The sequence below is a fragment of the Mycosarcoma maydis genome, chromosome 22, assembly GCF_000328475.2.
Source record: "Mycosarcoma maydis chromosome 22, whole genome shotgun sequence".
Taxonomy (NCBI): Eukaryota; Fungi; Basidiomycota; class Ustilaginomycetes; order Ustilaginales; genus Mycosarcoma; species Mycosarcoma maydis.
In genome coordinates this window covers 323903-336875 of record NC_026499.1, presented here as the reverse complement: position 1 = coordinate 336875, position 12973 = coordinate 323903, and the positions used below count along the sequence as shown (strand labels likewise).

The window sequence follows — 12973 nt, the reverse complement described above, 5'->3', positions numbered from 1 at the left end:
CGCCTGCTTTGAGAAGAGAGCAGGGATGTCGGCATCCAGTCCACGCTAGCCGTAAGTTGGTCACAAACACCTGGACGACAGGAAATGCATCGTTACAGAGCCAGTGAGATGCCATGTTGCATCGTTGTTATCGGGCACAATGTCTCAGTGTTGAACAAGCAAAGTGATGGTAAGGAATAGCACACGGTCCGTGGATTGGCGCGCGTCAGGAGGGGGAGTGTTGTCTGTCTGTCTATCTTCTCGGCTCTGCCAGCCAAAGCTCGTCAGAGCATGCAAGCTGTTTCCTTCTGGACGCTTGCTGTTGCTGACTTCTGCACATTCGTGATTCATGATTGCTGCGGACCGAGTGAAGGATTCATATGTACATTCGTGATTCACGATTCGAGTTCCGATGCTCTTTTAAGGAATTCTACGGTTGTCAGTTCACGTCGCCATTCGTGATTTGTGAATCATGAATCGTGAATCGTGAATAATCAGGATTAAACCATGCTAAGACTGTTGTAATGAGCGATTTTGGATTCTATTCGGACTTGGCTCTGGCATTTCGCCTGCGCGTCAGTTAGAAGGGATATAAAATGTGACTGGCGCAGTGCAGGGTGATTTGGCTGGAATGCAGCTCGGCTGTCCAACTATGGCCAGCTCGGCAAGTGCCAAGTTTGTCGATCATCTTTTGCTGTTTGGCTTGTTCTCCATGGCTCGACAGCTTAGAGACTGGTGACGTGCCTACACAGCTTCGATACCATCCGCTCGTGACTGGTTGGGTAACGCTTTCGCCGAGATGTTGACAAGAAAGCCAGCGGTCAAGGAAGGTATGTTGGCGCGCATTTGCTTGTCTCGTCGCTTAACGTTCCACCTGTTATGCGCCCCCTTTCTCTGAGCTTTCTATGAGCTTTCTCTGAGCTTTCTATGAGCTTTCTCTGAGCTTTCCATGAGATTTCTCTGAGCGAACGAGCTAGAATCATGTAAACGTGGAGTCAACCGACGGAGACATGTCGAACGAGCTGAGCAATCCTAGGGAAAGAACAGCTCTGCTAACCCTAGTCTGAGATTCGTTTGCGCCCTTTGTTTGGCTAGGTGTGCAGATCATGCTCCCCTTAACGCTTAGGTTACGCCTGCCTCGTTCAGGCTTGGATCAATTACTGTGTGCGATTGCCCCTCCCCTGTTGCCGTTTTCTTTGACGCTCGTTGTCCCCCTTTCCTTCTTGGACGTTCTGCCATTCTGTGTAGCCAGTGATTCTTGTTCGTCCCTTTCACCATCACCTGTTCCATCCCATCCCATCCCATCCCATCCCTCCTACTCACTTTCTCCTTTCCCTTGGTCTTGTTCCTCTCATCTCTCCACCTCTCCCGACCGCTCCCCCGGCTCGATCGTGTCTTTGAGAGTTCACGACGATCCAGCTTGTCTCTTGCCACAATCATTAACGACAACCACACAGCACTCTTTTGCTCTCACCAACAGCTGCAACAGCACCCACCCTATCGTCGGTTTGTGGTTCGGTAGCAAATCGTCGATTCATCATCCACGCTCTAGCATTTCGTATATCAGCATTGTCACGACCATATCGCCCGTCGTGATCTGGCTTGTTTAGCTACTTTCTCTCTCTACACACCACAAAGATGCGTTTCTCACTATCACTTTTGGTGATAGGCGTAGTCGCCATGGTCTGCGCCGTCACATCCACCGAGGCCAAGCTTCAGCGTGGTCTTGCGTGGGGAGTTAACGACAACTACGGTCCTCGTATCGCCAAAGGCCTGATCAAGTGGTACTGGCACTGGCAGGATGGGCCTAACCCCAAGTTTGATGGAAAGCTGCAGTGGATTCCCACCTTCTGGGGTCCCAAGTACTATGCGCAGTGGAACGAGCGCAAGCAGGAAATGAAGAACAATTTGCCAAAGTACATTCTCAGCTTCAACGAGCCAGAAATTGCTGGGCAGTCCAACCTGGACCCCAAGTACGCCGCCAAGCTTCACATGAAGGAGCTCGAGCCTTTTGCGCGCAAGGGTGTCAAGATCAGCTCGCCGCAGATGGTGTACAAGACCGAATGGCTACAGGAGTTTATGAAGGAGTGCAACAAGCTTGGGTGCACGGTTGATTTTATTGCTATCCACTGGTACGGCACGACGCGTGACATGGCCAAGCTCAAGCGATGGATCAAGACAATTCACAGGACGTTTAACAAGCCCATCTGGGTTACCGAGTACGGCGTCACTGCTGCTTCGGGTCCTAACATGGCCGCCATCAAAAAGTTCCACATGGACGCCACCGCGTGGATGACCAAGACCAAGTACGTCAAGCGCGCCGCTTGGTTGGGGTGCTTTGAGATCAACAATCCACCTGACTCGTACGCCAACAACAAGAACGCGTTCCTGAACAGCAACGGTTCGCTGCGTGACATTGCCTACTGGTACCTCTACTCGCAGCAGCCGCACAGGCGCTCGCTGCACCACTCGAACCGCGCTTTGCCCACCGCGCACGTTGCGCGTCGCGCCTTGACGCACAAGGACGAGGAGGGTAACGACATTGTCGACGACGAGGATACGTTTGACGCTCCGGAACACATTGTCGAGTGCGACGAGTACTGCCAGCTGCGTGACAAGGCCATGTCCGCATTCGAGCTTGAGCACGGCGCCATCAACGAAGAAGATGAAGACGACGACGATGATGATGATGACAAAGAAGACGACGAGTAAGTTGCATTAGCGACTGCGCCCGTTGTGGTCTTGTTTCCTTGCGCTCGGAATCTCTTGTCATGGGTCATGCATGAGGTCGTCATCATTCGTCGATGCGTCTTGCCTTTTTCTTGTTTTGCTGTTCGTGCTCACCGCCTCGTTGTGGTGCTGGCACTTGCTTCGTGGTGCACCGAACCGCTTTCCGCTTACCGCTTACCGCTTTCCGCCCTCCACCCACCTCCTCCTTCCGCCACCACGACTAGCCACCAATGATCCCCAAATGTTTCTCTTTTTGGCTCTTCGAATTCTCTGCTACCCGTTCCCAGTGTTTCGTGTTGCCAGTATCTAGCTTCGTTTTTCTTCTAAGCTCGTCTTTTTGCTTTTCACCCCCTCTGCTGTCAAAGAGTGCGTAGACGATCGCTGGCTCGGTCCGTCGTTGCGCTCTGACCTTGTTTCTAGAGGAGAAAGGTGATGGAGAAAAACCGGCTTTTTCTTCTCACTGGTGCTGTCTAACGACATTTCTTTTTCTTTGTTCCTGTGTAGCTTCTCGAAAGCAAGCAGACTATGTTTGTTCTTTGTTTTGTGCCAGTGTGCGCCGGTGTGGGTGTATTTGTGATTCGTGATTGTTTGAGCGGCAAAAGACGATTTGTGATTTGCGTTTCTTGTTTGTTGAAGCCAAAAATCAGCAATAGGATACACACACTCGTGACTTGAGTTTTGTCCTTGCTCGCGCCATATCACGACTCGTGGATGGCTGAGCGAGGTACAGATGTCCGAGGGTCTCTTGATTTTGTATACAAATCGCGAATAACTTGGTGAGCAAGGGAGCGTCGAGTACGGATCGTGGAGAGAGATGAATTTCGGATGACGATTCACGATTCACGATTCACGATTCACGATTCATTCACGACATGAACGATGGTGGTGGACACTCGTGTTTTGTGATTACGCCGTACACGGTATGTGCTTCCGTTGAGCTTGCAACCTGGTTGACTACCTTGACGATCGCAAATCATTCACAATCGAACTCACGAATTTCACATTTTCACAATATTATTATTACTATTCTGATTTTGTGAGTGTGAGTGTGAGTGAAATGTGAATCACAATCACGAATGTGGAATGACATTCACGATTCGTGATTCGCGGTTGTGATCGTCTGGAATGATCAACTCCGTCATCTTGCACGTCGCTGCGTTCGTGTTGGTTGCATGCGTAATCGTGATTCAAGAATCGTGTATCACAATTTGTCAATCACGAATGGATCGCAAATCACGAATGTGACGACGGATTGGCCTCTGCTCCAAGCACAGATCACAGCCACGACGAAACCACAAGGTCGTCCTCATCCTCGTCCTCATCCGCGTCGTCGTCCTCATCCCAGTCGGTCATCTCTTTGACCCTTCCTTCGATCTTACGGTCCGGCACCGGTCGCCTCTTTGCATCGCTGCGGACACTTTGATAGTTGACGTCTGACTCCTCTCGTCCGTGTCGAGTTGGCGGGCGTGATACAGCCATCGTCTCGCCACTATCCGTGCCGTCATTTCTTCGTACTGCATGCTTGCAACAAGCTACCGAGCCCAAGTCCTTGCTCTGGTCGCCACCGCGACATCCAACTCGTCCTGCACTACCTCGATTCCATGCTACCACCGAGCAGCTGAGCGCATCACATCAGACATACTACTCCTCCAATCGACTACCCGCAAACAATCCTTGGCTAACGCCCCTCAGCTGCGTCGATCGCGTCCGCCAGCATACGTCTCTCTCTCCATCTGGTCCTCCTGTACAGCCATCATGCCGTCAGCAGACTCTGACTCGCACACGCCTTTGGCAGGCGGTGGACCTGCCTCGCTCATCATCCTCAAAACGCATCCGCCTCTGCCAGCATTTAGCATTCCTCACCGTGTCCCCGATCCTTCCTCCGACATTTCTTCCTTGAAACTCTCCATCCTTCGCATCCTCACTGGCCAGACCAATGCGCACTCTTCCACCAAACCACTCACTTTCTCTGAAGAAGTAAAGGAAAAGGCTATCAATGGCTGGAAGATGCAGATGCTCACTCTTGAACTTCGCCAAAGCGACGACCTCGACGAGCAAGACCACGTTCAACATCACCAACATACTTCTGCTTCTCAGCCATTGCGCGGCTTCGAGCTGCAAGACCATCACGAATGCAGCCTCATCGAGCAAGGCGATATGATCGTCGTCCGTCTCAAGCCAAACCATACCCTAGACGAGCTCGAGCTGCCCGAGCTTGGTCCAGCCCATCGATATTCCGCTCCAGCCGGCTCACTCACCCGCGCCGGTACGCTTTCCGAACCACCACCGTATTCCATCATCCAACCTTCCGAGCCTTCCTCCTTCTCTTCCTCGGTCGGAGCACAGCCTAACGCCAACTACCATCAGCATCGATATCAGGATTATCGTTCCGCCTTCCGCGTTGTCACAGCCAACCATGTCGGTTCCGGTCACATTCGTCGAAGCACAGCGCTTAACACGCCCTCCGCTTACACCAACAACCCGGCTAGCTTGGGCCAAGGCCTCAATCTGTTGCAGCCGTCCTCGACAAAGGCCAATGGAAACAAGGGCAAGCGTCGTACCTCGACTGCAGCTGCGACTCCGACTGCGGCCCCCAAGCCAAGCACAAGCCCCAAGCTCACCTCATCAGCCGTCTTGACAGACGCAAACACAAACACAAACGCAAACGCTGCCCCCACTGCCCCCACATCTGCTACAACCCCAAGCACCGAGACTCTTGCCTCTTCAGCGAATCCCAGCACGGTAGCGCTCCCTGCTTCCACCATCGACCAACAAAACCTAGCCTCGCCGCCGACATCGCCCAGGCTCGCAAGTGGCTCTGCTACACCGGTATCCTCATCCGGTGCATTCCCGGGCGCTGTGCGCCGACAAAGCTCGTCCGTCGTCACGCTCCAGGCTGGGCAGCGCTCTACCGCTCCAGCAACCACCTCGGCTTCCTCGCCCAAGCCAAACGGCAAGTCGTCTTCCCCGTTCGCATCAATGCCTGCCACGGCTCTTGTCATTGGACCAGGTGTACAGGGTCAAGTCGGTCGCAACCCCACGAGCGCAAATGCTCCCATCGGCTCCTATGGTGCTCCCGATTTGGGCGAATATGGCAACCTCAAAGCTCTCGTCGGCTTCACATCAGCTAGCGGACCCGAAATACGCGCAAAGCCACGACGCAAATCAAGCAGACAAAACAGTCAAGAGTTCACTTGGACTGCCTCAGACAACAATGTTCTCGATCCATCTATTTCGCGTCGTAGACCCTCGAACCCGGCCACCGCTGCTGCTGATGCCGCAGAGAGACGAGCAGCTATCGTCAGGCAGTCCTCTACGGACGCAGCTGCCACGCTCGGCACCACAGCCGATGCTCCACCCAAACGGCCCGTCAAGGATCGTCAGACGTCTTCGAGCAGTCGCATCAACAAATCCGAGCTCCCGAATCCTCCGCTCTTGCCTCCCATTCAGAATTTGGCGCCATTCCCAGTAAAGCCAAAGAAGGAGAGAGATTTACCACCCATGCCCATGCCCATGACTGCTCACGAGCCAAATACATCCATGGTCACCGTGAGCACGCCCACCGAAAACAGGCCACCCAGGCTATCGTTTTTGCGCAAGTTCAGTACCAACACACAGTCCAGTAGAAACACTGACAGCGGCCAAGATTCTCCCGCAAATGAGCCGGCAAGAGGTGGATTCGGCTTTCTGCGACAGTCGCAGACGAACACTGCACCGCTCGACGAGATAGATCCGGCCATCAAGCCGGCGCACGAGCGCGAGTCTTCACAGAACAGCAGTTTGACACGCGCTGAAAGGCGATACTTGGAAGTGCAGAAGGCGTTGGCGACCGAGAGAGAAAAGCAGGCCGAAGCCGAGAAGCAGCGAGCGGATGAAAATTTGGCTTTGCAGGTGAAAAAGGATAAGGAGAGAGAAAGAAAGGAGAGCGAGGCCAAGAAGAGGGCTGAAGAGCAAAAGTGGGAAATGTGGGACGAGGTGAGGCGCAGGCAGAAGGCAGCCAAAGAAGATAAGGTGCATCCAGGCATTCAGAGGCTGTACAGCGCGGCCAAGCAGGAGTCAAATGCCAAGCCTAAGTCGGCAACCTCGGCAGTGGTAGTGACGCCATCCGCCCAGCCAGAGCTCGAGTCATCGCCTCGAGACAGCTTTGCAACCGCTACGGCCTCGTCCCCGGCCATCGCCCCTGTCCTGGCGAACGATGCTCCTTCTGAAACAACGCAAGCTTCGGTAGGTGGTTTGGCTAGTGCACAGCACGGCAACGGTCACAGTCATGGCAATGACAGCGGATTGGGACAGCGCATAGAACTTGGCCTCGAACGCATCACACGCCTACTTGCCCGTTTGGGCTCGCCTCACAAGCAATTTCCCGTCATCCACGTCGCCGGTACCAACGGCAAAGGCACCACCATCGCCTACCTCGACTCCGTTCTTCGCAACGCGCTCGACATCCGCACCGGCACCTTTGTTAGTCCGCACCTGATCGAACGACGCGATTGCTGTAAAGTTGACGGCAAGATGGTCTCCAAATCTTTATGGAAGCAAGCTCAGTCGGATGTGCTATTCGCTGATCAAGGACTCGACATTGCTGCTTCCAGCAACGACGATGGTCAACCACTCAAGTCGTCCCCTTTCGAGCTTCTTACCGCGCAGACGTTCCAGGCGTTCTCGCTGCTGCCAGAATCGGAGCGGCCCGAGATCCTGTTGATCGAGGTAGGGCTAGGTGGCAGGCTGGATGCAACAAATGTGTTTGATGATACGCAGGTGCTGGCGAGTGTCGTATGCCCTATCGATCGAGACCACGAGGCATTCCTCGGTAGCAAGCTCGAAGGGATCGCCCAAGAAAAGGCTGGTATCATCAAACACAACGGTCTTTGCATCATCGCCGATCAGCGCTTAGACGACAGCTCTGTCGTTGATCAACTTGCATTGGGTCCGCTGCAGAACGAGGCGAAGCAGTTGGGCAACAGGGCAGCTGGAATCATGGATTCCATCCGCAACGTCTGCATGACTCACAATGCTCGCCTCGTCAAGACGTACATCCCATGGAAAGTGTTGAGTCTGCCACCGACCAAGATGGACCGATGGGGAAGTGTGATTGATTTCACCCCGCGGTTGGCGCCGACCTTGTTTCTGTCGACTTCGGGACTGAACCCTCCATCGACGTTTGTTGCACATCCTCACGATCCGGTGGTGTTCGGGGTGCCGGTGCAGGTGGAGCGAACGAGGGCGAATTTGACCGGAGTATGCATGGCTGTTCAGACCTTGTCGTCAATCGCGCGCGATGAATGGGCGCAGGATCGGTGGGAGGAACTGCGGACGCGCATCATGTGGGGGTTGCGAGACGATGCGGAATCCAATCTGCGGGTGAGGGAGAGCATCAATGCCGTCAGCTGGGCGGGCAGGTGTAGCTGGCACACGTTCGACGGAAAGCACGTCCTCATCGACGGCGCACACAACGAGGCTAGTGCAAAAGCCCTCCGCGAGTACCTCGACAGCTGTCTTTCTGCGCGAGCGCTCTCGAACCAAGCCAAAGCGAAAGGCAAATCGCAGTTCGAAATCACTTACATCTTGGCGTTCTCTGAAGGCAAAGACTACGAAGCCATGGTCAAGGCGCTCTTGGACCAACCGACGTGGGTGGAAAAGCAAAGTGTTGCGCTGACGCGTTTCAGCGCGCCCGAGGGTATGCCTTGGGTCAAGAGTGTCGAGTTGCAGGATGGGTTAAAGACGTTAAAGCGGCTAAGCAAGCAGCTGGATTTGGGAGAGTTGAGAGTGTTTGATAGTGTGGCACGAGCGATGGAGTGGGCTACCGCTAAGGGCGAGGCGCCGGTGGTGGTGGCTGGAAGTCTGTATTTGGTCGCTGATGCGTACAGGTTGTTGAGGGACAAGGGGGTTTGGTCGGGATGACCATGTGAGGTGCAGGGTCTTGGGCGGTGATACAGAGATCGAGCGATGTTCCGGGGCGATGCGACCATCGGGGTCTTACGGATCATTTGCGGCTCACGATTGACTAGAAAGAGTGGCGAAAACCCGGCACGCTTGCCATGGCTTGATGGACGCTTGATGAAATGTGATTTCGCCATCTCATTTGTACTCTCTTTGCTCCAAGCACTTGAGCTGAATGCGCAACTCAAGCATCGACGGACGATGCGAGTTTGATGCAGCCTGAAATGAACAAGTTAGCTCGTTGTGAGCAATGTGTCGAATCGCAGACAATTGTACGCACGCCGCCACGCTTTGCGCGAGCAACGTGAATGAAGTGTGGCGAGGCCGAGCATGGAGGTTGTCGTTGAGTTGTCAGACTGGTGGACTGGCTGGGATGAAGTGGGAGAAACGAGGGAGGCGCCTCGGAGTTGATGACGAGATTGCGCCAGGCGAAGGACGTGCGCAAACAAAGTGGTGAGCAAAGCCAAAGATGACGAGTGCGGTGGGTTTTGTCGAGGCGCTTGTTCGCCGCAGGTGTTGGTGAGTCGTGCAAGCGCACAATCGGGAATGGCAAGCAAGTGCGAGAGGTGGATAATGGATGCTTGGTGGTTCGGCGCAGCTTGTGTTGAGGCGTGGATGTATTGGTTCGTCACACATATATCACACCGTGTATACGCTGCACGTTGGTTCACTTGACCATCTCGGCTTGTAGCACCATGATGACAGCGACAGCAACGAGGTGGTTGTTGACCACAGTGCTGTTCACGCTCACGTCTTGGCCATGCATCGCTCAACTTGGTAAACGCGACTCGCACTCGCTCGTGATCCCTCTCGCGTACGAACCAACATCGTCGCTCATGACTGCTTCCATCACAATCGGCTCGACGCACAACACGTACAACCTGATCGTCGATACCGGCTCGCCGTTTTTGGTACTGCAGAACTCGTCGTTTCGCGCCACCTCGTCCACTTGGGATCCGCACTCGGCCGACCAACCGGATCTGGACGGCGCGCAGGGGTATATCACCACAACTCCCAATGCCAACGATAAAAAGGGCCCCGTCAAACCCAAGATTCACTTTGTCACCGATGTAGCCTGGCTAAACGAGGCGAGTGGGCAGAGGGCGGGCGCGGGCGCCAAGCAGGGCAATGTCACGTTGGGACTCACGACACTGGATGATCTCAAGGGTGCACAGGGGATTCTAGGGCTCAGTCCGCCGTTCAGTATGGTAAAGAGCGCTGGTCCGTCGGCGCCCCCACAGCAGCAGCAGAAGGGTGCAGAGCGACAGGCCAAGGCCAAGGATAAACGCGATAACGCGCCGAAAGCGCCTCCTGCGTCCTCGGCGAGTAGTGGTCAATCAGGCAGTCTTCCATCGCTCGACGTGTCGTTTCTGCACTCGTACCTGAGCGTCCAACAGCGTAAACTGTTGGGACTGACAGGATCGAGCCATTTCTACCTGGACTTTTCGCCTGCTTCGACAGAGTCACCTACGCCGATTGGAGAACTCGTCTTGCCACTCAGCGGTACCACGCTCCCCACCAGCGTCTCGGGCTACGACTACAATGCCAGTGTCACCATCGACCCGTCTTCTGGCTCCACATATCCTAGTCATCCCTTTTGGGGTATCGCGCACCGTTCCGACGTTTCGTTCTTCCTCAATGGTACGGTTCTACCCGACGTCAAGATCGACGCTCTCCTCCTCGACAGCGGTACGTCGGGTATCATCGCCCCGCCTTCCGAGGTTCGCAAGATATTTGCTGCTACACAGGGATCCGTCACGAGTAGTTCACCGCCGAATTCTCAGGCGGTGCTTGGCAAGACGAGCTGTACTTCCGAGCTCAACATGGGGTTTTCGTTTGGTTCGCGTGGATCCAAGCTCAAGTTCGAGGCGGTGAGGAGGAGTGTTGGGTCGAATGGAAAGTTTGTGCATGCACAACACGACGGTGAGGTATCGCAGGATGATGATTGGATGAAACGCGGCTTGAACGACAGTCTGACGGCATGGAAGAGCTACGTGGACGTCGGTATTGGTGGTCTCGACAGCATCGCTACGGGACTGACAGGATGGATGCATCTGCCAATCATCGGTAAACGGCGTGTGAACCTGCACAAGAGGCTGCTTTCAGTCGGGCTAGCAGACACCGCCACTCCGGATCGAGACTTGGAAAAGCTCACCATCGCACCATCTCGAGCACAGTTCCGTGCCGACCAATGCCCCGTCTCGCTCATGGGCAGTCCGCAAGTCGAAGCCATGTTCCCATCCAACGGACCGGACTTCAAAGTGTGGATCCTCGGAATCGAGTTCTTCCAGTCCAACTTGGTCTACCACAACCTCGACACCGCCCAGACCGTCATTGTTCCCAGAACCGCCTAGCCGCGATTCACCTTTTTCCGTGGTATCCTTCTCATATCTTCAAGTGCTTTGTCGCTCGCGCGCCAACACGTTTTCATCGACACATGCCGCTCATAGATATCGTTGTTCTGCGTCTGTGCACTCGCTTGTGATAGTTAGGCTTGGGTTGAGAACCAAATTGTGATAGTGCCAGGAGATGATAAGGAAACCAAGTCTACGACATGTTGGCGACGCATCGAATGCACTCTCCCTGCTTCATGTACTCGAAGCCCTTGTTGATGTTGTCGAGGTCGGTGGTATGGGTGATGTAGTCGTCCACCTTGAAGGAGCCGTCGAGGTATCTCTGTACGATCCCGGGCAATTCGGATCTACCCTTGACACCGCCGAAAGCGGAGCCTTGCCACTTGCGACCGGTAACCAGTTGGAAGGGGCGCGTAGCGATTTCCTGCCCAGCCGCAGCCACTCCGATCACAGTGCTGACACCCCATCCCTTGTGACATGCCTCGAGAGCGCTTCGCATCACCTTGACGTTGCCGGTGCAGTCGAAAGTGTAATCCAGCCCACCATCGGTGATGTCGACGAGGTGCGAGACGATGTCCTTGTCGCCGAGCTTGGTGGGGTTGATGAACTCGGTCGCGCCAAATTTCTTGGCCCATGACTCCTTTTGGTCGTTGGTGTCGATGGCGATGATTCGACCCGCGCCAGCATCCACAGCCCCGGTGATGACGGCAAGACCGACACAGCCAATACCGAAGACGGCTACCGTGGATCCCTTTTCGACCTTGGCGGTGTGCGTAGCAGCACCCCAGCCGGTAGTGACACCGCATCCGAGCAGACACGTCTTGTCACGTGGCGCCTTTGGGTCGATAGCAACCAGCGAGTACTGCGAGACGACCGTGTATTGCGAAAAGGTGGAGCACCCCATAAAGTGGAAGAGTTGCTTGCCCCTGCAGCTGAATCGCTTGGTCTTGTCTGGCATCACACCCTGACCCTGTGTAGCACGTACCGCCTGGCAGAGATTCGTCTTTCCGGACTTGCAGAACTTGCACTGACGGCATTCGGCCGTGTAGAGCAAGATGACCGAGTCGCCCTCCTTGACGTGGTCGACGCCTTCACCGACCGACTCGACGATGCCCGCACCCTCGTGGCCGAGAATAGCAGGGAAAGCACCTTCAGGGTCGGATCCCGAGAGTGTGTAGGCGTCAGTGTGGCAGAGACCGGTATGGGTAACCTGCACACGGACCTCGCCAGCGCGAGGAGGCTCAACCTCGACCTCCTCGATCGACATTGGCTTGCCCGCCTCCCAGGCGACGGCGGCCTTGCACTTGATAGTCTCGCCTTTGGTCATGACTGAGGTGATACCGAGGTTGTACAGAGGGAGGTGCGACGAAGACGAAATTGCGGGCTCTTGTGGCAGGCTTGTGTGAGGGGAAAGGAAAGAACAAGTCTGTCGACGAGCCAAGTGACAGGACGTGGGATGTCGTGTGAAGAACAAGTCACCAAGTTGCGCCGAGCACAGACACGCATACACCGTATCACGTATGAATGGAATTCACGATTACCACCTCAGATTATCAACATTCAAGAGTGAGTTGTAACTAACCTAGCCTCGCACAATCGTAACTTTTCACCAAAATCACAAATCCAGGCGCTCAGTCAGTCACCAAGTAGCACAGCACAGTACAGATGTGAGTATCCAGAATGCCAGACGCTGCTACTCTGCTATTCTGCTACGCTGCTACGCTGCTGTTCGTCTTTCGCTTCTCAAAGTGGAGGAATCTTGGATTATTCGTGAATCTCTGCCTCGATATCCGCGCTTTGGCCGTTGGTGTACGTGCAACGTTCCAGCTGCTCTCGCACGACTAGCTCGGTGTCGGCTTTATGCGTCCGAACATTCACGATTTCAATTACGAATCCAAACGAAAGCAATAAACACGATCTAACAGATCAAACCAATGCGCGTGGCACCAACTAGCACGTGAGCTGTTTTG

General features: G+C 54.6%; 4 protein-coding genes across 4 annotated transcripts; 3 read left to right on the top strand and 1 right to left on the bottom strand.

The window, feature by feature from the left end:
• Positions 1 to 1617: 1617 nt before the first annotated feature.
• Positions 1618 to 2691, top strand: UMAG_10975 (uncharacterized protein; the record flags this gene model as incomplete). The annotated part of the gene is made up of 1 exon (XM_011394309.1): positions 1618 to 2691. One exon carries the CDS (start codon positions 1618 to 1620, stop codon positions 2689 to 2691), a length of 1074 nt encoding a protein of 357 aa, XP_011392611.1.
• A 1773-nt stretch (positions 2692 to 4464) lies between these two features.
• Positions 4465 to 8610, top strand: UMAG_10974 (uncharacterized protein; the record flags this gene model as incomplete). The annotated part of the gene is made up of 1 exon (XM_011394308.1): positions 4465 to 8610. One exon carries the CDS (start codon positions 4465 to 4467, stop codon positions 8608 to 8610), a length of 4146 nt encoding a protein of 1381 aa, XP_011392610.1.
• A 737-nt stretch (positions 8611 to 9347) lies between these two features.
• UMAG_12330 (uncharacterized protein) lies at positions 9348 to 11003 on the top strand (the record flags this gene model as incomplete). The annotated part of the gene is made up of 1 exon (XM_011394345.1): positions 9348 to 11003. One exon carries the CDS (start codon positions 9348 to 9350, stop codon positions 11001 to 11003), a length of 1656 nt encoding a protein of 551 aa, XP_011392647.1.
• Positions 11004 to 11196: 193 nt separating this feature from the next.
• UMAG_10973 (putative bifunctional alcohol dehydrogenase/S-(hydroxymethyl)glutathione dehydrogenase) lies at positions 11197 to 12330 on the bottom strand (the record flags this gene model as incomplete). The annotated part of the gene is made up of 1 exon (XM_011394307.1): positions 11197 to 12330. One exon carries the CDS (start codon positions 12328 to 12330, stop codon positions 11197 to 11199), a length of 1134 nt encoding a protein of 377 aa, XP_011392609.1.
• Between the last annotated feature and the right edge of the window lie 643 nt (positions 12331 to 12973).